The following is a 26588-nucleotide window of genomic DNA, read 5'->3' on the forward strand; positions in this document are numbered from 1 at the left end:
CCCGCCCGTAACGGCCGCGGCGTTCGGCGCCAAAATTTGATCCTGGCGGGCATCGGGCAGCGGCGCCGGACCGGGGTGAGCGGCTGAGGCACCGGGACCAGAATTTGGGATCCGGAATTTGGCATCAGAACCGGCAGGGAGGGCTTGCTGTACAGGATCACGGGCGGGGCCGCGGGGTCAGCGCAGTGGAGGCGACGGGGTCGGGGACGGGGCTCAGGTGGGTCCTCTGGCGGTGCCTCAGAGCCGGGGCCGCCGGGCCACTTCCCTGGGATTCGCCCCTTGCGGGCGGTGTGGCCGAGCAGTTACAGCAATTCTGCAGGCGGGAAAGGGAGAGGCTCTGCCGCGTTCCGGAGCCCCCGGGCCTCTCTTCCCCCCCGGCGGGCGGCGCTTTGCGGCACGCCGCGCTCGTGCGCGCCACTCTCCCCGCCACTGTCGTGATGAACTGTGCGTGAGGGCGCCTTGCTTAGAAATGCTGAGGTACAGGTTATTGTTGGTCTGGATCTGCCCGGATCTGATGTCTGCTTGGCTTTTCTCATTTACAAATGCGTATTTTTGTTGTAAAAGGCATGCATTCCGTTTTCTCACAGGTCTAGTTGTTTGTTTGGCAGCATGATTAATTTGGTTATTCTCTTCTCTTTACTCTGAAAATATCTAGGATTATAATCCAGCTACCTCTCTGAGTGCTTCTGAGAGGAATACTTGGCTTGGTCCCTTAGGACTATTGAGAAGATGTACATCAAGTCGATTGTCCTTGAAGGTTTTAAATCCTATGCTCAGAGGACAGAAATTAAAGACTTTGACCCGTTATTCAATGCCATCACGGGGTTGAATGGTAGTGGCAAATCCAATGTCTTGGACTCCATCTGCTTCGTGCTGGGGATCAGCAATCTGTCACAGGTAAAGAGATGGGACATTTGAGTAAGGTCTGTCTTCTGTCAGCAGCTTCTCACGTTGCTCCAGTGAAGTTGCTCCACGGAAGACCTGAAGTGGTGCTTCTTTGAAAGAAATAGTTTCATTATTTAGATTTTTCCTTACATATATCTGGGTCTCTGTCAGTCTTACATTGGGTTGGTCAATCTTGCATTATGGCTGAGTTACAACTTCGTCCACATACACAAAGGGTGTGGCATAAAACAATAGACTGAAAAAAACTACTTGAAAGCTAACAAATTCAAGCCAAAAGTGTTTTGCATCTAAAGGCACTAATTTGCTCATTAGTAATAAATATTTTCAGTTCTGGATTGGGTCTTAAAATCCAGCTACCTGGTTCATCAGAAAAAAAAATTAAAAGTGGTTTTCATGCAGCGCCTGCTATTTAAGAGATAATATATCTGCTTTATTTTCATAAAAAACCCTGTGCTCTGACATCAATTTTAATCTCTGCCTGAAGGTGATTTTTTTAATTTCCTTTTTTTCCATCCCTGTCTTCCCCTAGTTGTAGACAAAGCCAGCAGATCTCCAAGGAACACTTTCTGAATCATTTCTCTGTGAAGTGAATTGTGAAAAATAAATGTTTGTTAAATTAATTTACTCTCAGCTAGCTGTTTTTACAGATGTGTTCTGTGTTTGTCAGGAGCCTCATGCAGAAACAGCTAGCTGGATAAGTAAAACTAGTCTGGCACACGCTGGTTGTGGTTTTACAGTGGTAGCACCTTGCCGCTCCCATATGTCAGTTCACATGAACCTATAAATATGCAGCTATATCTTCATTTTTATCATTAATTTCTCCAAAACCTGCAGTAGTACAATTAAAATGTGAAGTTAATTGCTTTCAAAAAAGTATTTCTCTGTTCCCTGGATTTAGGTGCGAGCTTCCAACTTGCAAGATCTAGTTTATAAGAATGGGCAAGCTGGAATTGCAAAGGCAACTGTGTCTATTAACTTTGATAATTCAAACAAGAGTCAAAGCCCACTGGGATTTGAAGCTAATGATGAGATCACTGTGACTAGGCAGGTGAGTCTTAAATATCTATATTTTTTCATAACCTATATAAATTTTTACCATGCTCATGAGCAAGCAAAGAAAAAAAAAGGGTAATTTTTAAGGTCCTTGAGTTTCTACAGTAGAGGCAAGGCTTCTATGTTGCCTCTGCAGTGTAGTTGGTTATACAAACTGTAGGAATAGATCCAGTGTATTAGCTAGAAATGTTCATAAAGCAAGTTAAAAGTTTTCTATCTTGTGGCTTTATCTGCTTTCATATCTTTCTTCTTAATATCTGAACTGTGTATTAAATCTGGTGTCCAAGAACAAAGGAACCTTTATTTTTCTGATGAAGATGTTGGGTTTTGAGTTTTTATTATTTTTTATTGTTTGTTTTTTTAAAGCAGACTTTTTGGAAAGTTTCTTGATAGTATTTTCCTCAATGATTAATCTTTCTTATATTTAAGTTAAATATTTTAAATGTCAAACAAGTTCTGTTTTGACGTTCTGCACATACATGTATATACAAAGATACAACATGAGTGATTTGCTCAGATTTTATATTCTTTATTACAGTTTATATTCTCACAACACCAAGCAGTTTTTTGTGTTTGTTCTCCAGGTTGTTGTCGGAGGTAGAAGTAAGTATCTTATCAATGGTGTAAATGCTGCCAACAGTCGTGTGCAGGATCTCTTCTGTTCCGTTGGACTCAATGTCAATAATCCTCACTTCCTCATTATGCAGGTATTGTGTGCATCTTTGTAAAATCCAGAAAGAATAGGGCTTGCACTAAATTTAAGACAGGGGAGATAGTGGGAAAACACTTAATTACCTAATTAGAGTGACAGCTTATCAAGTAAAAATGAAGTCTGTTCAGTAGCTAAGATTTCCAGTACAGCATTGTTTGACCCTAAAACACATCTTGTATCACAAGACCTCATGTTAGCAAAATTATCTGAAATATGTTTCCGTTTTATTTTCTATTTTTTTCTACTTTACAGATAGGTATTGCTTTTATAAATTTTCAAAATTATGGATTTTATTTCCTATTATTTGTGCTCCATGTTAGATATCTTGAATGAAGTGGAGATATGTACCTTCTTAAGTCACAATTTTCAAAAGAAAGCTGATAATTTGAAAAGACTGTAAGGGACTATGCAAATATTTGCAAGGAATAATAAAACAGCAGGATTTATTGTTTCAAATGTAACTGTCCCAAGTGGATGGCAAAGATGGGGACAGTTTTGTACATGTTCTCTTGCTCTTTGTTATGTGTGAGTTATATCACTAAAAATGCTGGCTTATGATTAGGAATTTATTCAACATCAGCAACCCCATAAGACTCTAGGAAAAATACTTGCATTACTCCTTTAAGATGTAATCAGGACTATGGAGGATGAGCCTCAGATATGATGTAAAGGCCATTTCAAGTATATTACCTGGAAGAGTGACTTACTTGAACTTTGAAGAGCAAAACAATTGGGTAAACTAGATTTTTGTTGCAGGAAAAAAAAAAGGTGCTTGAACTTACAATACAATGTATAAACATGAGTGGGGAGTTGGAGGTTTGGGTTTTTTTACTACTGCATGGTACACAAACACTGTTTTTGTTTTATCTTTGTGTCACCAGGGACAAATTACCAAAGTTCTAAATATGAAGCCTCCAGAGGTAGGAAAGTTGTGCAAGTTTGTTTTTTTTTTTTTGTCTGAGCTGATTTGAGTGATAAGAATCTATATGTTGGGAGGGGGACAACAAAAATAAAGTTTGGAGGGAGATGAGATGTTCAGCTTAATTGAATCAATCTAACGTAAGAACAAATGTCAAAGTTTTTTGCATTGCTTTGTTTTAGATTTTAGCTATGATTGAAGAAGCAGCTGGTACTAGGATGTATGAGTGCAAGAAAGTAGCTGTCCAGAAAACCATAGAGAAGAAGGAATTCAAACTGAAAAGCATTCAAACGGTACTACGTGTTGTAAAGTACACTTTCATTCATGTTTGTTAAAGATATCTCAACAACTAGTTTAATGGTGACTTTGACTTGTAGAATATTTCATTTCTGCACCAGGAACTAGATATCCATGCCTACACATTTAAAGTTTAGAGTTCAGTAAAATCAGAATATAAATCTTCTCTTCTCTTATGTGTTTCAGGTCTTAAATGAGGAGATCAATCCAACTTTACAGAAACTGAAAGAGGTATGGAAAAATTAAAAGGGTGGTAAGGTAGGTCCTTCAAGTACTGAAAAAATACTTCCAACTACCCTGAACCAGTTTGTTTTGGCAAAAACAATAGCAGGTTTTCAAGCTCTATAGAGTCTTGTAAGAGAGGGAAGTTTATCATATTTCTAAATACAGACAATGTGACACTTTGGACTTCCAGGAAATCCTAGGGAGCAATGTAGGAGAAGGAAGAAAATGAGAAAACTAGATAAAAATAGATTTTAAATTGCCTTCATTCTTAAAAAAACTAAGTCAAGCGGTATTTCTGATGTGCAATCAATTATATGAATATAATTTTAGCTGAGAAGGACATGAAGAATCCTTTATCTTACTTACAAATACTGATGTTTAGAGGTGCTTAAAAGATTTCTATAGTAGTCTTATGTGACATTGTTTTTCCATCAAATTTTAGAGCTTTTCTGTTTGTTCGTTTTTTGTTTTTTGTTCAGGAACGAGCATCCTATTTAGAATACCAAAAATTAGTACGAGAAATAGAACATTTAAGCCGCTTTTGTGTAGCTTATCAGTTTTTTCTGGCTGAAGAAACAAAGACATCCTCCACTGAATTGGTAAAGGAAATGCAGTCTAATGTAGAGAAGTTTCAGGAATCAAGGGTTGAAATTGAACAGAAGGTAAAACAACTTAATGAAGACATAGCAGAGATGGAAAAGGAAAAGGATAAGGTAAATGAAAACAGAGTTGTGCTCATCTGAATATCTGAATACAAAGAATTTTAAGACACTGGAATTATTTTTATAAATAATATACCCTTGAATTTTTATCTTCTTCTAGTGTGTTGCTTAGATTATGCATTGTTCATTGTCTGTTCATTCTTGGTTTTGTCTAGAAAACATCCATTTAAAGGGGTTTTTTTTTGTCTGAAATGCAAATGAAAAATAACTGAAGCATAAAAACTGTTTGCCCTTATGTTTCCACTATGTGTATGCAATGGTAAGCTTTGCCAGACTTTTTTTTCTCCCTTTTCATAATGTCTGAAAAGAAAAGTAAGCAAGGTTTTGTTTGACAATAACCAGTATTGACTTCAATTTTGAGGGCAGTAAATTTAATGAGATATAGGATGGTCCATAGAGTCTTTGGACGTCTAAATCCACCAGAAGTACAGGGACAGTGTCCCATCTTATGGAGTGATGTGTGTCTTCAATAGTACCTTCAAGTTAGGTTGGATTTCAGAGATAAGAGATGGTATGAGCTATTTGTATTGGAGACTACTGCCAGCTTGATCAGATTTCCTTCTACATAAAGCTCTGAACAGAAGATAAAATACAAATACTGCATTCGTGTCAGAGGCTAAATTAAATTTCCTTTATTACTGACTATAGGAAGTTGGTGGTAGACTCCGTGCACTGGAAGCTGCTCTTTCAGAAAATCAAAGACTTAATACAAAAGCACGAAGTGCTCTTGATCTCAAGAAGGAAAACTTAAAATGTGAAGAGGCTAAGTACAATGAATTGGTAACGCATATGCAGAAGGTAAGATATTTGTATATAATTTTCTTTACATACTAAATTAATTCAGATTGTGGGAACAGCTGAATTTTTCTTTCCTATTATGGTATGAAGAATCCTGTGATTGGCAAGAATTACATCAAGAATGCAGAGACAAATGTTAAGGGCATTGTTTAATTTGTACAGTGTAGGTGGTAGGTTCCTATTAGAAAAAGATATGATGTAAATACAAATAAAGCAACTCCTTGTGGTTCCAAATTTTCTCTTAAGCTCAGCAGAGGTCCCTCTAGCTTCAAACTATTATGTTCTCTGGACATATATTACTCTTAAAAGTAAATGAAAAATCTCTGCCTTGCATATTTTTGACGATTGATATTTTTTATCCAGGAGGATCTTTTTTTAGATATTGGGGAAAGCAAGATAATTCTAGTTCTTGGGCAGTTGTTATCACTTCCTGTATTTCATCTCTCTGTAGATATTCAGTACACTCATGGGGGGAGTAGCACATTTGAAAACATGCAGAGACATATTGCAAGGTCATGAAATCTGACAAAGGGTCATAGAAATATAGTTGATGAAACTACTTATGTGCTCCTCACCTAAACAACATGAATTTCAAGGTAATAGACTCAGGTTCTCGCTTAGTTTTGGGGGTTTTTTTGTGTGTGTTTATTTGTTTGTTTCTTTGTTGTTTTTTGTTTGTTTATTGGTTGTTGGTTTTTTTTGTTGTTGTTCTTTCTTTTGCTAAAGGATTCTAAAGCATTACTGTCAAAGGAGAAAGAAGTAAAGAATCTAGAGAAAGAACTAGATGTTTTAGTAGAAGCAAGTGAAAAAGATGCACATGCTTTAGCTGCAGCACAACAGCATTTTAATGCTGTGTCTGCAGGCCTGTCCAGCAATAAGGATGGTGAAGAAGCTACTCTTTCTGGACAGATGATGATCTGCAAAAATGAAATTAGCAAAGCAGTAACAGAGGCTAAACAGGTAAGAAGAAAACCTCTGCTTGTCTCAGATCTGCCTTCATGCTTTTGAAAATTGTCTGAAAACCAATTGACACATGCTTGAAAGATCAATGAAAAGAGGTGCAGAACATCTGTGCAAGGTATTTTATATTTTGGCATATTCATTAAACTAACTTTTTGATAAAATATAAACAAAATATCCTTGCACAGGAAAATGCTATAGTATTGCTGCAAGGAAGTATTAGAAACTGGCATTTGAGATGTAAAGTATGATTCACTGTACTTAAATGATCAATAGTATTGAATAGAAAAAAATGAGGACTGTTGTCCATGATACACAATCAAAGAGATTTCTACTGTTAAACTTAATGGAATCAAACTAAAGATGCCTGTGGATTGTGAAATGGAAAGTTAGGAGAAACTATTTGCTCCGTAGTTAAATTGTATGCTCATCATATGACTGAAAGAGACAATACTTGTTTTGTCTTAAGATAGAAAACCTCTGCTGGAGTAGTTCTGATAGTGGGGTTTAAATTTCCAAAGGCCACTTTCCTGTGTCACAGAAATTCTTCTCCTAAGAGTAACAAGGACAGTTGTATCCTACCTTTTCTTACTTTGTTTCTTCTCAGACTATTTAGGCTCATGTTACAATAATTAAATACAAGATCAGTGGTTTTGTTTCCAAATAATCTGTGCCATTATTTTCAAAAGCCAAGGCTGTTTTTTGTCATATCTGCAACCAGTGAAAAATTTTATAAATTACACGGGCAGCTTAATAGTGCAAGTGTTCTAAATTTGCACCTGTGATATTGTCTTTGAAGGTCTGGTTCCATATTTGCTTATTCCTTACAGGCTGAAATGAAATTGAATTACGCACAAAAAGAATTAAAGGCAAAAGAAGCAGAAGTTAAAAAGGTGGATGAAGGCTACAAGAAAGACCAAAAAGCATTTGAAGCTGTCGAAAAAATGAAAATAACCCTAGAGAAACAAATAAATGAGCTGAACTACTCAGGTCTGTACAGGCTTCTGATGCATAATTTTGGGGCAATCTGCAAAGGAGCATAGAAGTGTCGTGAGTTGACCATGACTTGATGCCAGGTGTTCACCAAAGCTATTCTATCACACCCCTTCTCAACTAGACTGAGGAGACGATACACAGCAAAAGCTCCTGGGCTGAGATAAAGACAGGGAAACATCACTTGGCAATTAGTATTACGGGCAAAATAGACTTAACTTGGGGAAATCAATTTAACTTAATTTCCTGGGCTCTATTTTGTTTCTGATTTTCTGTACCTCCTCTCCACGAGTGGTGCAGGGGAATAGGGAATGGGGGCTGTGGTCAATTCCTCACACATTGTCTCTGCCACTGCCTCCTCAGGGGCACCTTTCCCCTGCTCTACCATGGGGCTCTTTCCAAGAGGGGCAGTCCTCCTTGAACTTCTCCAGTGTGAATCCTTCTCATATCCTGCAGTTCTTCGCAAAATGCTCCAGCATGTCCCCTCTCATGGGCTGCAGTCCCTCAGGAACAGGCTATTCCCGTGTGGGTCCCCTGGGAGTGGTCACACATCCTGCCAGCAAACCTGCTTCAGCATGTGCTCATCTGTCCATGGGTCTGCATGTTCTGACAGGACCCTGCTCCAGGGCTGCTTTGCACAGGCTGCAGGTGGATGTCTGCTACGCTGTGGGCCTCTATGGTCCATGTCTCAGGGCATGGCTACCTCAGCATGGTTTGTACCTCCCATCCTTCACTGGCCTTGGCGTCTGCAGGGCTGTTCCTCTCACATATAGTCACTCCTTTTTCCAGCCACTACAGATAGATTTGTCCTTTTTCCCCCTTCTATAATATGTTATCCCAGAGGCTTCACCACCATCACTAATGGTCTTGGCCTTGGCCAGTGGTGGCTCTGTCTGGCAGCTGGCTGGAGGATGCAGAAACAAAGGAAAACAAAAGAATTTATGTTCTGTTTCCCATCAGGAATTAGGCAATGTTCTGCCACTTCCTGTGAAGTAGGACCTCAGTATGCAGTTTCAGAAGACAAAGGCCTTAATAATGGATGCTCCCTTCCCTCTTCCTTTCTCTTAGCTTTTACTGAAGAGCACACCTTCATAATAGCATAGAATATCCCCTTGACCCCGTATCCTGTCTATGTCCCCTCCTAACCTGTTGCCCACCCACAGCCTACTGGCTTTTGGAAGAGGGGCTGGAGGGACAGCCTTGGTGCTTGTCCCAGCATGCTTAGCAGTAGCCAAAACTGCTTTATATTTCTGTTCTTTATGTTTCTATAAAAATGCCCTCTTAGTAGAAACATAGAGAACAACACTTTGAAGGCTGCTGTGGGGGTGTTAACTCCATCTTACCCAGCCCCAATGTGGGAGGGAAATGAAAAATCAAGTACACTGCTTTCATGCATAAAGAAATTTCTCTTAGGTTGATCTTCTAAATTGATCTAAGCTCTGCAAACTCTTAAACTTCCACAGAAAGCAGCTTTAAATGATTTGGTTATATCAGCTTTGTGCTGAGCATTTTGAAGTTTGATGGCACACTTAAATCCCAGCTAAAGTTTAGATAGACAAAGGGATCAACACTCCTATTGCTTCCTGGTTTTCTGTACCTAAAACTGACATTCCAGCTGACATTCCAGATTAACCTTTAGAGAAGAACATCGCACTTTCAACTTTTTCTTTGTGTGCTTGGTGTCATGATGGTATTGGTTTTTTCAGTCTGAAAATTTACAAAGAATTTTAGAAAGTCTTCTCTAGAAATATGTAGATAAACAGTGTAGGATACCAATTTCTGAGTTAATAAATTTCTCTGCTCTGGATATATGTCTACTGCTTGTGTTGAACTCTGAAGAAGAGAAAGGAGAAGCTCTCCTAGCAAAAAAGAAGGCATTGATTTCTGATATCGGCCGGCTAAGAGAACTGAGTGAAAATTTAATGGCAAAATTTCCTCATCTACAGTTTACATACAAGTAAGATCTCAGTGTGATCCTGAAAGACACTTGAAAGGGCTTTTGGGAACCTTTTACCAGATAATTTTATAGATTTCTTAGCTCTTGCTTTCCTTTTATGCCAGTGAATAATGTCTTACCCGTGCTGCAAAGTGAAGGGGAAGGTGAGGGGGAAAGTCAGGAAATGTTACAATCTTACCAAAGTCACTAGAATTTAAAAGTTTTGTCTGATGGCATTTTCATGTCATAACTTCAGTACCAAAAGACATAGAATCCAAAGGCTTAAACTGGGAAATATATAATCATTTCCTGCCTGTGGACACAAGTAGATTTGCTCTTTGGAGGTCAACTCCAGTCAAATATCTGTATCTCCAGGTTTAATTTTTTATGTAATAGGCTGAACACGCTCCTATAACTGTGGTAATAAACTATTGCAAAAAATATTGAAAAAATGTGAAAATAAATCGGGAATTACATTCTTTTAATGACTATGTAACTAATTTTTTATTGTCAGATCTCTTCCTGTGAAGTATTTATTCCAACCATTTTTTGTGTGGGGTTCTTTTTCTGATAGAATTTAGAATTGCTTATATGCAAAAAATAAGCATCATTGCTTATTGTTTTAAATATAAATTTTTATATGAGTTTTAAATTTAAATTTTTCAAAGGTGTAAGAGAGAAAAACAAACATGATTCATAGTCATAATTTATATTTGTTTTAAGACATCCGGAAAAAAATTGGGATCTAAACCATGTGAAAGGCCCTGTTGTGTCTCTTTTCACCGTGAAAGATCTATCGAATGCGAAAGCCCTGGAAGCAGTGGCTGGAGGGAAACTCTATAACATTATTGTGGACACGGAAGTAAGTTTATTGAGGTAGTACAGAACTCTGAATTTTGTGATGTCATATATTCAGGGTTGGTGAGCATGTGCCTTGTTACTGATTGCTTGAGAGGGGTTTGGACCCATGTACCTGTTTTAATTGGGTCAAGAAAGTCATGCACAGTCGAATTGTTGGTGGCAACAATGTGTTCTTTTTCCAATGCTCTACTGTCTCACTTTGCAAAATCAGTTGTGTACTCAGGTATGCTTTTTGACTATTTTTCATTTGAGGTTACTGGCAAAAAGCTTTTAGAAAAGGGTGAACTAAAGCATCGATACACCATCATTCCATTAAACAAAATTTCAGCCAGGTGTGTTCAAGAAGACACAGTCAAGTTGGCCCAAAGCTTGGTATGTAAATAAATACATTCTTTACACTATACTGCTTCTGTCCCATTTTCATTTTATTGTTGTACTCCAAACTTGGGATTCTTAATGGTTATTATAATACAAATTTCTACAGGGTTTTCCTTTGTATCCTTTCAATTTTGTGAGGTTTAAATGGGTATTAATTGTTCCAATTGTACCTGAAGTAGTGTTAAAATGTAATGATACTTTTGGAAGAGTTATTATCAACAAAATACAGAAATCAAATTTGAAATATCTTGTAACTTAAGGCATACTAATTGCATTTCATTTGATTTCTAGGCTGGCCATGGTAACTTGCATTTAGCCCTTTCTCTAATTGTATATGAATCTGAACTTCAGAAAGCAATGGAATATGTCTTTGGAACAACACTGGTCTGTAATAACATGGATAATGCTAAGAAAGTGACTTTCGACAAAAGGATAATGACGAGAAGTGTTACTCTTGATGGAGATGTGTTTGATCCCCAAGGAACTCTTCATGGAGGCAATTGCTGGTTCTATTCATATAATACTAATAATATTGTGTATCTGTTGTTATGTTTACTGATCTTGCATGTTTTCTGTAAAAATCAACAGTAACCTTTTTGTTTAGACACATACTGGGAATAATCTGTGCTAAAGTTGTCTTGAGCTGAAATATTATTAAAAGAAAATTACTAACAAACTTCACATAAAGTAATTTTAAATACTTAAATTTTATTTGACTCTATAATTCTTGTGGAAGCAAAAGTGCTTGGAATTCAAGCACTTTTTGAAGTAATTCATCATTGATTTGTGATAATTTCATAAATTATGAAAAGTTAGCTGTTTGCATAAGACATGCACATGTAGTATTCAAAGCCTGCAGAACTAAGTTCAGAACAGAGGAGGCAGTCTTTCTCCTCTGAGAACTCTAACTTTAGCCTAGCTGCCTTACCTCAACTAAAATCATCAACCTGCCTCATTATTAATGTTTAGAATTTGCAATTACCAGTGATGAATCCACTGGTCTAATTCCAATTAGCCTGGCTTTTTAATTTTTTTATTGAACAGGTGCATCCTCACAGGCTGCAGCAATATTGTCTAAACTTCAAGAAGTGAAAGATGTTGAAATAGAACTCAAGAAAAAGGAATCTGAACTTGAAGCCGTAGAGAATGAGTTAGCAAGCTTGAAGGTGGTTGCCGAAAGGTAAGGTTTGCATTATACGATGTGTATAATTTCTTTTAATGTGAGTGAGTAAATTTAATATAAGGAGTTGTTTTGGGAGGCTGTAGGCTTTTTGAGAATTTAATATGCAGAAAATAATTTCCTTCCTCCCTCTCCTCCCAAAATAATTAGTAAGATCAGCAATCAAATAGCAAATTTAGTTTTTAAATAACACATGTGAAAAACCTTTGTTTTGGATAATACAGGGCCAAAAAAAAGGTACACATTGATGGCTAATTGAAATTGGTTGAATATTTCTTGTAGTCCACTGAAGAATGTATCTGTTACAGACATGTTTTTAACACCTGTATAGAATTCCAATTTGTGGTCAGTCTTATTTTTCTCACAAGAAAATAAAAAGATGTTAAAAAGGGCTATCTTTGTAGTGTGATACTGCTGCAAGCATTTAAATTAAATAATTTTAGATATATTTGATTTTCAGCTATTCAGTTACTGAATACCATATTAAAAGATGGAATAGAAAAAGATATTTAGTCACTTCTGCAAGAATGCCGTAAGGAGGTAGTGTTGCATAATTTGCTATCTTCCAGCTGGATTTATTTTTTCAAGTTGTTTTGAGCTGCAGTAGACTTCCAGAAATATTGCCAAGAGGAGGAAAGAACATCTGCTTTCAGATATTTTTTCTTTAATTCTTCAGTCTAACATCTGTCATGGTGCCAGTTGGGAAAAAGTGGTGTCTGAATTGTTGACAAATTCCATGAGTTGCATTTGTTTTAATATGTCAGATCAGGGTTAAATAGCAGGAGTGCATATATAATAACTTACATACATAGAAACCTCACAATTATTATTAAAGCAATTATATTGGATTTTCATTCATTTAAGCTTATTTACCCTACTTGTCATCACTGTATTTCACATGAGAAATGGAATATAGATATTCATCTACTTACTTCAGCTTTGAAAGTGAGATGCTGGGTACCCTTCCATATAGCAGTGTGTGTCACTACTGTCTCCAAAGGTACCAGCAACTGAAGCAGCAATGGGAGATGAAGTCTGAGGAAGCAGAGCTGTTGCAGAAGAAGCTTCATCAAAGTGCTTACCACAAACAAGAGGAAGAGCTTCTTGCCCTGAGGAAAACCATAGGTGACAAATGTGTTCTTACTCTTTTAACTGAAAACTAATTGCTGATAATGAGATGGCTATCAGGCTATTTGAGTAACAGAATCCTTTTTTAAGAAAGAAATATTTTATTTTAAAAATACTAACTTCATATTTTGGAACATGCAACAAACACAGAATCACTGTATACTTGCATAGAGGTGATTCTCTTAAAGGGGTCATTCTCTTATAGTAAAGGTTATACTCTTATTTAATGTTTTTACATTCATTGTAATAAAGGAAAATATGTCTTTATAGGAAAGTTTAAAAATGGATTTAATCCCATATTTGAGTAGCCCTTGCTTTTTTCAAGCCGTTTCTGTAGATGCTTAAGGTTAATATTATAGTTTGCATTAGGAGAAAGCACTGGAAAAATAGTGTTTCATATAGCTAAGAAAAGACAAAAATGCACAAAATGCAGCAACAAGTAAAACATCAAACAAAATGGATAGAAGTGATACATATCTAGACATGGCATTCTAGGGATGAGGTGATATCTTGTTAGGTAGCCATCTGATTAATTACTTCTTGATCCTGAGACTTGACGTAGTGGCTCCCATAGTCCTCCCTCCATCAGGAAAAAAGGTCATATTTTCATAATGACTGTTTGGTCCCCTACCAATAACTAGTAGCAACAGCACACTGTCTTAGCCTAATCATTGAAACATCTGACTTCAGCAACTAGTGAGAATTCAACCACTTTTTTTCTGTGGGAGGCAAAGAAATTTATTTCAGCTGGTGTTTTGGATGTAAATTTAAAGATGAGAACAGTGCTCAATCTCAGTGCTCTACTTCTTGATTCAGCGGATTGCGAAGAGACACTAAAGAAAACTGAAGAGAGCAAAAAGAAAGCAGAAAAAAAATACAAGGAATTAGAGAATAAAATTAAAAACGCAGAAGCAGAGTGTCTAAAAGAACGAAAAAATGCGGAGCAGAAACTAGACGATGCCAAGAAAAAGGCAGACACTTCAAGCAAAAAAATAAAAGACATGCAGCAGGTAAAACTTCACTTGTATTGGCAGTTCTCTCAATGTTAAAAGTGACCTCAAAATTCAGAAAGTTTGATTCTCCTGAAGTTTTAATGCTCTCAGTTTTGGGACTTGATAATATACTACTGTGTAGTAACTGACACAGTCACAGACTGAGGTTTTTTGTCTTTCTTTGTTTTTGTGAGATTGCACCCTTGCTCAGGAATGGGTGCTGTTTATCTTCTACAGCATTTACTACATCAAACTGAATCTTAATTCTTGCCATTTAAGTATAACTAATAAACTGGAAAACATCTCTGTAGGAAGTCGAAGCTCTAGTTCTGGAACTTGAAGAGCTGAAACAAGAGCAGGTCTCCTATAAACAACAGATAACAGCTGCAGAGGAAGCAATCAAATCCTACCAGCATCAAGTTAATGCTATGATGGCTGAAGTGGCTAAGACAGAGGTAAAAGTGAATACTGTGTTTCATTATCTGTTTTGATGTTACTCTGTGTGATCCTCTGAATCTCACATTATAATGTGTATTTTTTTCTGCATAATTGCTTACCACAGTCAATCAGCTAAGGTAGTTTTTTTTGCTTCATTTTCACGTGTGAATTTTTTCTCATTGCTGTGTCAGTTCTGATCAGGCCTTAATGCCAGCTTTAAAAGAGGCTAATAAATGTCTGCTGATGTGCTTTTTCAGGAATCTGTAGAGGCAGCACAGAAGGAGCTTGCAAAGCAAAAGGAAGTAATCGCATTACATGATAATGCAATTAAAGACAAATCGGCAGAGATGGTAAAATACAGAGAACAAAATAATGAATTACAACTTAAAATTAAAGAATTAGAACACAGCATCACCAAATGTCAACAAGAGGCTGCTGATGCTGCTGCCAAGGTATTTCAAAATTGTACTTTTCTTCACATCTTGTGACCAGAAATGGTTATTTCCCTTGCCACATGCAAAGGGAATAGCAGTTTTTCTTTAAGCACTGTTATATTTGCAGCTCTTAATGTGAAAAGTTTTAGCTGAGGAAGAGGGAGTGGAAATTGTACATTGTGAAAGAGCTTATCTGTATGGAGTAACAGAGGATAGGTCACAGTGCGAAAGTGATCAATAAGAACATCCTGACTGTATGGACAAATTAGAGAACTAATTAATGAAGGTAATTCCATGATGACATTGGTATAGTTCAAATGTAGAAAAAGAGCACGTCAAGTAAGTATGTAAGATATACTGAAACCTACCTTCAATTCTTGGTTTGTCCACAATGAAAGAAATCACACAAAGCTTTGTAAAGATGTACCTTTGCTGCGTTGGAGTAAAAGAACTAATGTAATTTCAGAATGTAGGTGGGGTTTTTTTTTGTTGGTTTTTTGGTTGTTTTAAATTTTTAGTTCACGTTTGAGAAGGATAAGGAAAAAGCCTCAACATATCTTTTTGTTTACAGGTGACCAAAATGCTGAAAGAATACAAGTGGATAGCTTCAGACAAACCCCTCTTTGGCCAGCCAAACACAGCCTATGATTTCAAAAGCAGCAACCCTAAAGAAGCAAGTCAGAAGCTGCAGAAATTGCAGGAGCATAAAGACAAGTTGGGAAGGAATGTGAACATGAGAGCTATGAACATGCTTTCTGATGCAGAAGAAAGGGTAAACATTCTGTGCTTTAATCTATAAAGATTGAGCTGGCTGGTCATATGGTATACATATATAGATATATGTAATGTAGCTTTATGTTTTCATGTCCTCTATTTCTCAATACACCAAAAATAAAGCTACACCCTCCTGAGATAGCAGGAAACCTTTTGCTGGTTCTTTCATACTAATCTTACATCTCTGAACTGTTCATTGGCATACTGTTCATTGGTTTTTAGGTCACTCACAATCTTGACTTTGGATGGTAAAAAATACTATTTTATTCCTTCCTTCCCCAGTTCATCTTAAGTTGAAGCATTAGCAAACTTAATGGCATCTGTTAGAGTATCTGAGAACCATATACTGTGTTAAAAGCTGTAGACCAAAAAATATTCATCTTCAAGCATGATAGCTTGATGTTGTAACAAGGTTGTCTTGAATTAATCTATCTTCAAGCTATTCTGGGATTGTCTGAAAACTGCCGCCTGATTTTATCCTCCACCTTTCCTAGTACTGTTTCCTCCTATCAGCCTCCAGAAGCATCCTTTCTTCTATGGAAAAGCAAATTATTCACTTGGAAGTGTAACTTTCAGAGCAGTATTGTGCTTCCCTTTTGCTGATTGTCAAATATGCACTGGATTTTAATCTTGTAATGACTATTTCATAGCTACACAATGATACAGGTGAAGCTATAAGATTAGCACAAAATGCATTTGAGCACAAAGTTCATTGAAATCAATCTTTTCTTCTCATTGCACCAGTACAATGACTTAATGAAGAAAAAAAGAATTGTAGAGAATGACAAGTTAAAAATTCTTGCAGTTATTGAAGAGCTTGACCGGAAGAAAAAACAAACTTTGGATATTGCTTGGAAAAAGGTATGACACTTGAAATTTATCTTCATGTTTTAGTAGAGGATCAGATTTATTTTAGATTACTGTTTTGCATATTTCCTTGGGAAAAAAAGTCTGTTTTCAGAACTAATACCCCTGACCTAATTAAAAATAACCACTTAATTTCTCCTGTTATTCCCAGTTTTGAGTAAAAGACATGAATTTTCTGATAATTGTAAAGGTCCAGTTCAACCTGCAAAACTACTTTCTCATTCCCTTTTAGTGCCCACAAAATTTTGTTAAGGTTAGGGCATATTGAAATACAGTCAGGTTTTATTTTTAGTATTTTTTCTTTTCTTAAACCAATATTTCACCAGAGTTAAATTTTCTGGTTCTATGTTGTCCTCTACAACATAGAGTGCAGGGCTGTGGACCTGCAGTACTGCTCCTTTTACTGTCAGTATACACAATATTGGGGTAGAGGATACCAATGTTGGTAAATGTCTGGTTTATGTTTCTGTTACCTAGGCACTCTGCCTTTTTACCAGGTCTCTCATATATAACAAAAATATAACATTACCCCTTTCTACCTGGAAATGTTTTGACTTTTTTTTTTCTGCTGTACCAGCAGAATTTGTGCTTTTTGGCCTTTGAGAAAATTGATTTTAACCAAGACTAAATTGCACATAGATGGAGTGTCCTTTTAATTATTAATTATCCTGCATGTACTTAGGATATCACTGACAAAATGGTGCCTTTCCGTTGTAAAAACTGTGATTGGCAGAAAGTAGTGAGCTGTAATACAAAGGCATCACGTGTGGTGGAATAAGTGTGTTTTCAGACAGATTTCTAAACCTAGGAAATTTTACATTTTGTCTGCATTTACAAAGTTGCATCCCATACCTGGACATGGCTTAAGTAAACCTGGGAAGAAAAAGAGTGGGGAGAATGCCAGAATGTATCTCTTACATGATGCTTGTACTTTTAGTCGTCCATTAATTGGGAGAAATTGCCAGTTAATAAATTTGAGTTAGGGCATAACTCATTTCCCTGGCTAATAGCATAAAGAAGCCTTCCAATACATCTTGCACTGGATCTTTCTAAAATGCTTTGTATGAGGTGTCATATATCCTTTGGTGTTGCTTCTCTCTTCAGTACAGAAAAAATAAAAGCTAGTTTTTTCTCACTGTCTTGTATGTGACATGGGAATTCACCAATTTGAACTGGGAAAGATGTCTTGACCGTCATGCTGCTTGCCACTATGTTTTTCACTCTTTGTGCTTTTGATCCAAAGCAGGTTCATACATCTTTTGTGGTCTGACTTCTAGGTGAATGAAGACTTTGGTTCCATTTTCTCAACACTCTTACCTGGAGCCAGAGCTGTGCTAGCAGCCTCTAAAACTCACAATGTCTTAGTTGGTATGGAGTTCAAAGTTGCCTTAGGAAACACCTGGAAGGAAAACTTAACAGAACTTAGTGGAGGACAAAGGTTGGTGAATTCATTTGTTTTCCATTGTTTTTGTGTATGTAATTGATACATCTAACTAATTAAAGTTCTGGAAAACAAAAAAATTAATCTTTTCCTTGTCAAGTCAAGGATTCTGCCTCCTTCCAAATGGACTCAATATTGGAAGCACTATTAATACATTCTGACTTAGAACAATGCTTTACTTAGTATAAGATAACAAACAAGATTCTGTGACACAGAAGTAGCAAAAAAAAAGAATTGAATGGTGAGAAAACCACATTTAATCCTAGGTAGTACTGATGTAATGTTGAACCAAATACTCCTCTCCTTGAGTTGTAACCACAAAAATCTATATATGCAAGTATTTCCCTGGTATAAAAGTAGTGTCATGGCAACAGTTTTCTTTTCCACTGTCTTCGGTGACCATGTAGACCATATTCTTCTTTACAACTTCTAAGGAAAAAAATCTTAACAAACTGAAAAGTACAAACAGAACGTGGGAAAAGGTGAGACAAAGATACAGAACTTATGAAGGACAGAATACTTAAAGAACCAGACATAGAAAAACATAATTAGAAAAGTCACAGTTGGAATAGAACAACAGCGTAATTTTAAATATTATCACCCAACTAACACAATCTTTCAATAAGAAGTAATATTTGCTATTTCTGACAGAAGACTTCACATTTTGAAATGGGGAATTATCACTCCATCTCTTCAGAATCATAGCAGTAATGTACTTTAGAGGGAGCATTTTAGAATAATAGAATCATTTAGGCTGGAAAAACTCTCTTAAGATCATCAAGTCCAACCTTTAAGTTAACTTCCAGGTCCACCATTAAACCATGTCGCAAAGCCCCACATCTACGTGTCTTCTAAATCTCTCCACAAATGCTGACTCAACCACTTCTGTGGGCAACCCATTCCAATGCTTGATAACCACTTCAGTGAAGAAATTTTTCCTAATCTCCAATCTAAACCTACCCTGGTGTAACTTTAGGTCATTTCCTCTTGACCTGTTTCATTACCTGGGAGAAGAGGCCAACCCCCAGCTGGTGACACCCTCCTTTCTGGCAGCTGTAGAGAGCAATGAGGTCCGTCCTGGGTTCCCTTCTCTCCAGGCCAAACAGTGCCAGTACCTGCTCTTCATCATGCTCGTGATTCAGAGACCCTTTACCACCTTCTTTGCCTTTCAACGATTGTTTTCAAAACCCAAAGCCTTTCAGACTATAGTAAATCATAATTTTCTTGTCTCCATACTAGATCATTGGTGGCCTTATCCTTGATATTAGCCATGCTCCTCTTCAGGCCTGCCCCAGTTTACATCTTGGATGAAGTGGATGCAGCCCTTGATCTTTCTCATACCCAGAATATTGGGCAGATGCTTCAAACTCATTTCAAACACTCCCAGGTATGATCTTGAAATTATTGTGGTAATAGAATGGTTTGGGTTGGAAGGTGGCTTAAAGATCATCCGTATCAGTCCCCTGTCACAGGGACACCTTCCAGGTTGCTCAGAGCTCCGCCCATTATTTCCAAAGACAGTCTGGCACTGAGGACTCTGAGCTGTTTAGCTCTTTTATCCTAAGAGATGCATGTTATATTTCTGAGTTGTTTCAGCTGAAAGCTAGGCTGACATGGCAATGGTGAAACTTGAATTTTGTTGCTGCACTGGTTAAAATGGAGCAATAGGGAGCAGTATCTGTGATACACTCAATTTCAGGCTTGACAACATACTGATTTTTTTTTTTTTGCCTAGACATAGTTAACTTGAGGTTAAATATATTTCATGTTGACCCTACTGAAATAAGTCAGGCACTACTGGAAAGGATCTCTGTATCATTGTGACCTGTACGTGAAAAGAAGACAGTACCCATCTCTATTTGATGTAAAGACTTGTCCATTCCAAATCATAAGTGAGGAGGGGAATATTTGTTACCAGTATTGCAAAATTATTTGAGTAGTATCTTTTGACTAGGTAAGATCCTACATTCTTTCATAATTAGTGGCACCATTTTTTCCATGTTTTCTTCCATCACAAACAGGCATCCTGCACTGTGGACTGTATCCCAGGCCAGGTGCTGAGATATAGACACAAGTGTCATTAGCTGCAGAAAAAGTTGGTGTACGTTGACCTATGTGGTACATTCTGTTGGGCCTTGGTTAGTTTTAGAATATTTCTTAAAGATTATTACTGAGGTATTAGCCAAATGAAGGAAAACGAATCCTGTATTTTTCTAGTGTTTGGATAGCAACATTTATTTAAAGTGTTTCTGGTTTGTTTCAGTTTATTGTGGTGTCTTTGAAAGATGGAATGTTCAACAATGCAAATGTCCTCTACAAGACCAGGTTTGTGGATGGTGTATCCACTATTGCAAGATACAGTCAGCATCAAAACAGAAAAAATGAGCCTGCCTGCAAGAAAGATAGAAAATAAGTAAAATATTGAAGGAGAAAAACCACCTGTAAAGCTGGGAAGCAGTGATGGTTGACACATAGTAGCACCTTCTTAAGTGTTCCCTGTTGCTTTCAAAATTTTTCTCAATGTGCTTTAATGTTTAAGATCTGCATCTTATCAAGAACTGAAATTCACAGGAAATAGTCTGTAACAATATTTTCTACTAACTAAGCAGGACAATTTTAATCCTTATGGTGTGCTGTAATTCCTGCCATTCCTCTAACATTTACACATAAATGTTCATAAGCAGTAGCTTTGTAAACTTGGAGCCTTTAGGTGAGGAAAAGCTGATTTAACTACTAGTGTTCTATAGCATTTAGAAGACCTGTTTGCAGTGTAGTAACAATCAACAACAAAATCCCAAGCTATTTCTACATATTTTTAACCTTTTATTAAATGTAACTGCACAACCTGCGTGCTTTCCTTCCTCAAGGTTTTTCACTGAACACTGTCTTCTCAGAATTGATCCCTTTCTCAGTTTTCAACTTGTCTGAATGTATCCTGCTGCTTTCACTGGCCAGAAATGACACGTCTGTGGTGCTCAAGCCCAAACCATCTTTATCATAGCACTGCAGAGCAGCTCTCTGCTCACCACAGCAAAACCCCTGCATTATCTGTGTATGGTCTGACAGCATTTCCCTTGCAAGATGATGCTTCAGCCACTTGGTGAGGTTTGTGTTTGCATGCTGTCCTCTGCTTACCTCATTTGTGTCTCTTCCTTCATTTTCTTGCTCTGAATACTGTTTAGAAAAGTACATAAAAGTGAGGTTGCAATGGGGGAGGGGGAAATGTGTGCATGTCTGGAATAATTTGGAAATACTGAATTTCTTGAACACCATTTCAGTAACTCTGTAATCTTATGGCTTCATCTACCATGTATATGTAATATATACAAGACTATATATATAATAAATGCAAAGAATGTGTAATACAGATACATGTCCTAACGCTGCCTGGTTGCAGGAGACCAAGCTATGGGTTCAAAAACACACAGTTCCTTCCAGGACTGCATAGCCACCATGCCTCTCAGTGGGGCAAAGGCAGTGGGCCAGCAGGGAGCACAACAGCAGCACACTGAATCTGGAGCGCAGGAACACTATAAAATACCCACTGCAGCAGAAAAAAACACTGCCAATTACTCCAAGGAACAGGTCATGCAGCTTTTATTTAGTTTTTACCTTTTTGGTAAGCAGGAGGGTTTTCTTTCAGTCAGACCATTCGCATGTTTGGACAGTACAGATTGCAGTAAATTTGATGGAGATCTTGCGACATTAGAAAATGTTTCTCAATATACATCCATTTAAGCAACAGCTTGTAAGTCAGAGCAAGAGTGCTAGAGTCGAGTCTGCGCACTGCGCTCCAGGTATACAAAGCATTGCAGCAGCACAAGAAATGCCCATGCTGGGCAAAATACAGTGTGTTTTACATAGTGCAATCACTTTCAGAGGAGAAACTCTAGGAAGGCCACATCTATTTTTTTTTTTAATCCTATCAAGTTTACAAATGCGAGGGGGGTAGAAATCAAACCTCTGACTTAATTAACTTTTGTACAGGTAGGTTTTGTGTATAGGCACATGCTTTAGAGAGGAGCTCTGAATCTGCTCTGTAATCACAAGAAAGACGTATTGCTTTGTGATTCAGAAAGTGTCATACTGTCTCTAACCTTCCCAACACTCTTGGCCAGAGTTGTTAATCCAGCTGTTTTATAGAATTCCTAGAATGCGCTCTTCCCTCTAGTGTAAATCCCCAATAGAGAAATTCAGGTTGCTATTGACAATGATTACAGTTATTCTACGTACAGTCATTAGACCATAGTAGGCATTGCCTCTGAATACTCCAGTCCACAGTGAAAGCTCAAATTACCAGAGACATGGAGGCTCTTACTTTTCTGTTGCTGTCACTCTCCAATATGAAAAAACCCAAGTCAGACAATGAACTGCTACAGCAAAGCATCACTGATAATATTCACCTAATACAAAAAAAAAAAAAAAAAAAGCATTCATGACACTACATGTCACGGTAAGCAAGTTTTTAAGGATACTGCAAAATGAATTGCCCAGCAAAATTTTAAAATGTACACTGTGCTCAATAGTTCAAACTACACGTAAACAAAGAGTAGCTCCCTGCAACAAAGTGTAAATCAAAACATTATAGCACCAGCTCCCAGCACCGAGGAGTTGCCCACTGACCAGTTCTAATGTACAATGCAATAGTGCTTGCTGAGGTTTCTGCTACACAAGCGCCACAGTGGACAGCTCTGCCCATTTCTTCTTGACATTCTCTTACCAGGTGTGCACCAATTACAGCCTTCCCTATGGAGAGCAAGTCAGACAACAAGACTGTTACAGTACCAGGAAACACTGACTGGGGAATGGCACCTGAGGGGAAAATAGGTACTGCATACCTGAATCTGAATAAATGGGCATGAAGGAAATGTGATGTCATCTGAGCAATCCTCTCCTTAACAGAGCAGATCTGAAAGGAGCTGCAGACTGCAAGAAAAGAAACAAGCCTTCCGGTGCTGAAAGCCGTGAATATGATATTGCCCACGCTAATGATTTTATTTCACCATCAGCAAAGCATTTATCCCCAAAAAGTTGTACACATACTGGTCAGATTATGGAGCAGTGCTATATTCACACTATTGTTTGTTGCTATAGTGGTCAAATTTGTCTTTTGTCAGAGGAGGGAACAAAAAGGAGACAGGCAGCAGGGCCACATCACCATATAGCAATTTTACTCCCATGTTAATGCAGATATAATCTTCTTAAGTGCAAATTGCTAGAAACCAGCATGACTTGGGCTCTGATAAATGACAAATGACTCAGTTTCTTACAAATATTGACAAGTCTAAATTGTTGCAGGTTTCCAAAGCAAGAACAGGTTTACGAACAGGAAGGGAATAAAACATTACCACTCTTAAAAAATGGGTAATTTCAAACTTCAAACGCTCTTCAAAAACATATCTAAAAAAGATTGTTTTCCATTTTTTAAATTTTATTTCCTGGAGCTAAGGAGTGTCCATGCAAAACAATTTTGAGAAGAGCAGTGTTCCACCTGGGTGCCAACTAGGCTCAACTTTGTCCCACACAGCTCAGTAAAGTGCGCTCTTGTGCATCCTTTGGGGGAAAAAGTTCTCATTTAAAGTTTGGGAAGCCGAGGTTGCCAGCTGGGGAAGGCATAGTCTCGGTCAATCCATGGTGAGGTCAGAGAAGGAGGAAGGAGTGAAGGTAACAGTACTCTGCCTTTCATAATGCACAGACAACAGGCTGCAAGGGAGTAGCAAACAGTAGCAGAGGTGGGTGTCAGATGAAACCCTGTCCCTGGGAAGCCACAGGAATCAAACACAGGCTTCATCAAGGGAAGCATTTTGTTCTCTACAGATAACAAACACCAGCACTACTAGAGTAGACACCAGCTAACAGATTTCTACATACAAAAAATGTGAAAACTAAATATGCTTTTCACTTTCTGTGCTGGTGGATTTTCAACAGTTTTTTTGAAGGACAAAGGGGGTCTGAGTAACATTCTTCTGCCGATTAAAAAAAAAAAAAAAAAAAAGCATCTTGCCCTTGGGTTTTTTATGTTGCACACTCACAAACATTCTAGGGCAGATAGAGGTATTTGCTGATAAAACAACTAACAATTAGCTTAAGAATAAAAATAATATTAATGGGGAAAAGTATTTAAGGCATTTTTAATTTTGGCCAGGAATGATGCATCCTACAGAGTAATCTTCATTTCCCCACTTGTTTTTCAGACCACTGCACTTTTGTTTTTGTTTTACATGGCACTTTGAAATGTATGTTTTACAACTTAGTCAAGATTTTCAAGTGTTTTCTTCAACACAAACGCCCTCTCTTGTAGCTCAGGTCTGCTATCTGATGCCATCGTAGACAATGAATGAATGAGGTGTTCTCTGCTTTCTTGTGTCAGGCTTTCCCATTGTTGAGCTTCTGTGCAGATAAAGACAGACAGGTATTAGACATGAACACCAGAAAACAAAACAAAAAAATTCCAAAAGCACATTGCTTTCCTCAGACAGGCTAAGAGACTGACTGCTTCAACCTTTCACTCACATCTATACTGTGCTTCCAGGAGAACTCAGATTCACCTGGATGCTCAGGTGTATGTACTGTCCTCCTGCCAGGGAGTTGCATCTCTCTAGACCAGGTGTCATTGTCTAAGCCTGCAACATGTGAACACAAGGGCCTGAAAAAACACGTTTCCCGTGTTGCAACTGGCTCATGAAAGAAGTACATAATATTTTTGCCAGAATAAAGGAAACATGAAATGCAAACCAGAAACCCAAAGGAAAAATTTGCTACATAGCAACTGCAGACACTTAAGAACCTTAGACCTAAGAACACCTCACCCCATGAAGTCAGTTCTGCAAGGCTTGAATACTAAATAATAATGACAAACCAAACTTGACACTGAAAAGTTTAACAATCATTCTTCTGTACTAAGAGGAGCACCCTTTCTACGGAGCTTGAATTTAACCCAGATAGATCTGATGAGACAGTTCTGTGAGCTCCATCTGGGACCCTCTTTGCTGAATGTTTTCCTCACCAAAGGAATATCCAACAGTACTTTAGAACTTGATATTAGCCTTGGTTATTTCAAGGCCTCTCCTACTTCCAAGTCCCAGCTTCCCCTGAATCACCCAGTGCTGCAAGCAGAAGATAAGGCCATCTCTCCAGAGTTCCAGGCCATACAGCCAGGTGCCATCTTTACCAAGCAGTGGCTCTTCCAGGTGGGAAGTAAAAAGTCTCACCTTGTAGTTTGGTGAGCAGCAGTTGTATCACAGACAAAGCTTCTGTTCTTATGGATGTGTAGCTTTTGTTTTCTAAGGGATTTAAAGAAAACAACAGACAAGAAAACCCAAAACCACGCTGAGAACCAAATGCATTAACCTTACAAAAAGCAGTCACCTCTGTGATCTCCAGACCACTTTTGTTAGCACAGTTCACTGAGCTCTTGTTTGTGCTGTCAGTCTGCAGTGCCCACTTGAACAACAGGCACATTTGAATGGCAGAAAGTCAACAACTGGAGGCTGACAAGTCAACTAAACCTTGTGCATTGCCTCTGCCACTACCACAAAGCTACTGTTCCTTATATATTTCAACAGGGAACAAAATGCTGCCATAGCTGCAAGGTGATGGCAGACAACTTCTATGCATAACAGTGTTCTAGCAAGTCATACTGGCTAGAGACCATGCAAATGTTCACAAGTAGCATTAAGTGAGGGTACATAAACTACATGCCAGCCATCAAGGAAAAGCTTGTCACAGAAAGTTACTTGGTCTCTGAGCTAAAATCTTACTAAGGTGAGGACCCTAGTCCTCATTCCTGAGGACTGATACCTGAAAGAAACTTTCTCCAAGGGGGTCTCTGAATTGGTAGCTAGCACTAAAGCAGGTGCTATCTTCAGGCATATCAGAAATAAGACCACATGCAGGTACAAGATGTGGGGCACTGTTACAGTCACAGGACAAGTGGGAACACTACCGAAGTGACAAAGAGGCCCATGACTGTCAACATCACAAAAGCAGCACTTAATATATGAGCGCCCTGCTCCGGTAGAGCCTCTAATGCCTTGGAGTTTCATGCACTGGCTATCTGAGAAAATTTGGGGTAATTTTTGGATACTATAATCGTGGATACATAATGCATATGTTAGACGTCTGAATGGTGGTGGAGAAAAGCTTGTGTTTCATTACATTGGGAACAGTTTGATTGTGTTCTGAGAGGTTGCATGGTCTGCTGTCTCTCTCTCCCTCCCTTTGCAGAGCTCTCTTGCACCAGAGGAATGCACTTCTCTGTGAACTGCACAGTACTGTCCTGAGCACTACAACTTCACAATAATCACAATGCAGTGGAAGGAATGGCTAAATGTTATCTCTGACAACTTCTATTTATTCTGCATTTCCTCTACCACACAACTCCCCAGAGGACAATGGTATTAACAAGCAATTCATCATCCATCACACACCAGAAGTCCATTTACCTAAAGAATGGGTGATAGAGGAACAGGTTTCCAACAGTATTTCTGTTAAAGCCACAGGGTCAGAGTGCTCCTCATCAAACAGCATTAGCCTGTCAAATGCAAAAACAGTCAGGCACCCTGCATCACTGGG

The 26588-nt window shown here is 38.0% G+C and overlaps 2 protein-coding genes across 2 annotated transcripts in view; one reads left to right on the top strand and one right to left on the bottom strand.

Moving 5' to 3' along the window:
• On the top strand, positions 1–21350 carry SMC2 (structural maintenance of chromosomes 2). The gene is made up of 25 exons (XM_083884325.1): positions 1–75; positions 656–897; positions 1805–1954; positions 2544–2666; positions 3553–3591; positions 3773–3883; positions 4074–4118; positions 4592–4825; positions 5483–5632; positions 6359–6592; positions 7423–7582; positions 9425–9542; positions 10245–10383; positions 10635–10754; positions 11052–11256; positions 11805–11940; positions 12941–13065; positions 13885–14078; positions 14372–14515; positions 14756–14950; positions 15504–15704; positions 16451–16567; positions 17851–18011; positions 19254–19401; positions 20278–21350. The coding sequence occupies exons 2-25, from the start codon at positions 730–732 to the stop codon at positions 20425–20427; spliced, it is 3567 nt and encodes a 1188-aa protein (XP_083740451.1). The 5' UTR covers positions 1–75; positions 656–729; the 3' UTR covers positions 20428–21350.
• A 244-nt stretch (positions 21351–21594) lies between these two features.
• The window catches only part of ECPAS (Ecm29 proteasome adaptor and scaffold), a 58736-nt gene continuing 53742 nt past the window's right edge, over positions 21595–26588 (bottom strand). The window contains 3 exon segments of the mRNA XM_083883506.1: positions 21595–24404; positions 25226–25297; positions 26459–26547. Coding sequence (XP_083739632.1) covers positions 24265–24404; positions 25226–25297; positions 26459–26547 — 301 coding nt within the window. The 3' untranslated portion in view covers positions 21595–24264.

Source organism: Zosterops lateralis (assembly GCF_965231275.1).
Source record: "Zosterops lateralis genome assembly, chromosome: Z".
NCBI lineage: Eukaryota > Metazoa > Chordata > Aves > Passeriformes > Zosteropidae > Zosterops > Zosterops lateralis.

Bases quoted from the DNA above. Each gene is read 5' to 3' on its own strand.
- SMC2 (XM_083884325.1), top strand. From the start codon at position 730: ATGTACATCAAGTCGATTGTCCTTGAAGGTTTTAAATCCTATGCTCAG. The intron at 4,119-4,591 runs GTATGGAAAAAT...TTTTTTGTTCAG, and splicing joins CTTTACAGAAACTGAAAGAG to GAACGAGCATCCTATTTAGA. The intron at 6,593-7,422 runs GTAAGAAGAAAA...TATTCCTTACAG, and splicing joins CAGTAACAGAGGCTAAACAG to GCTGAAATGAAATTGAATTA.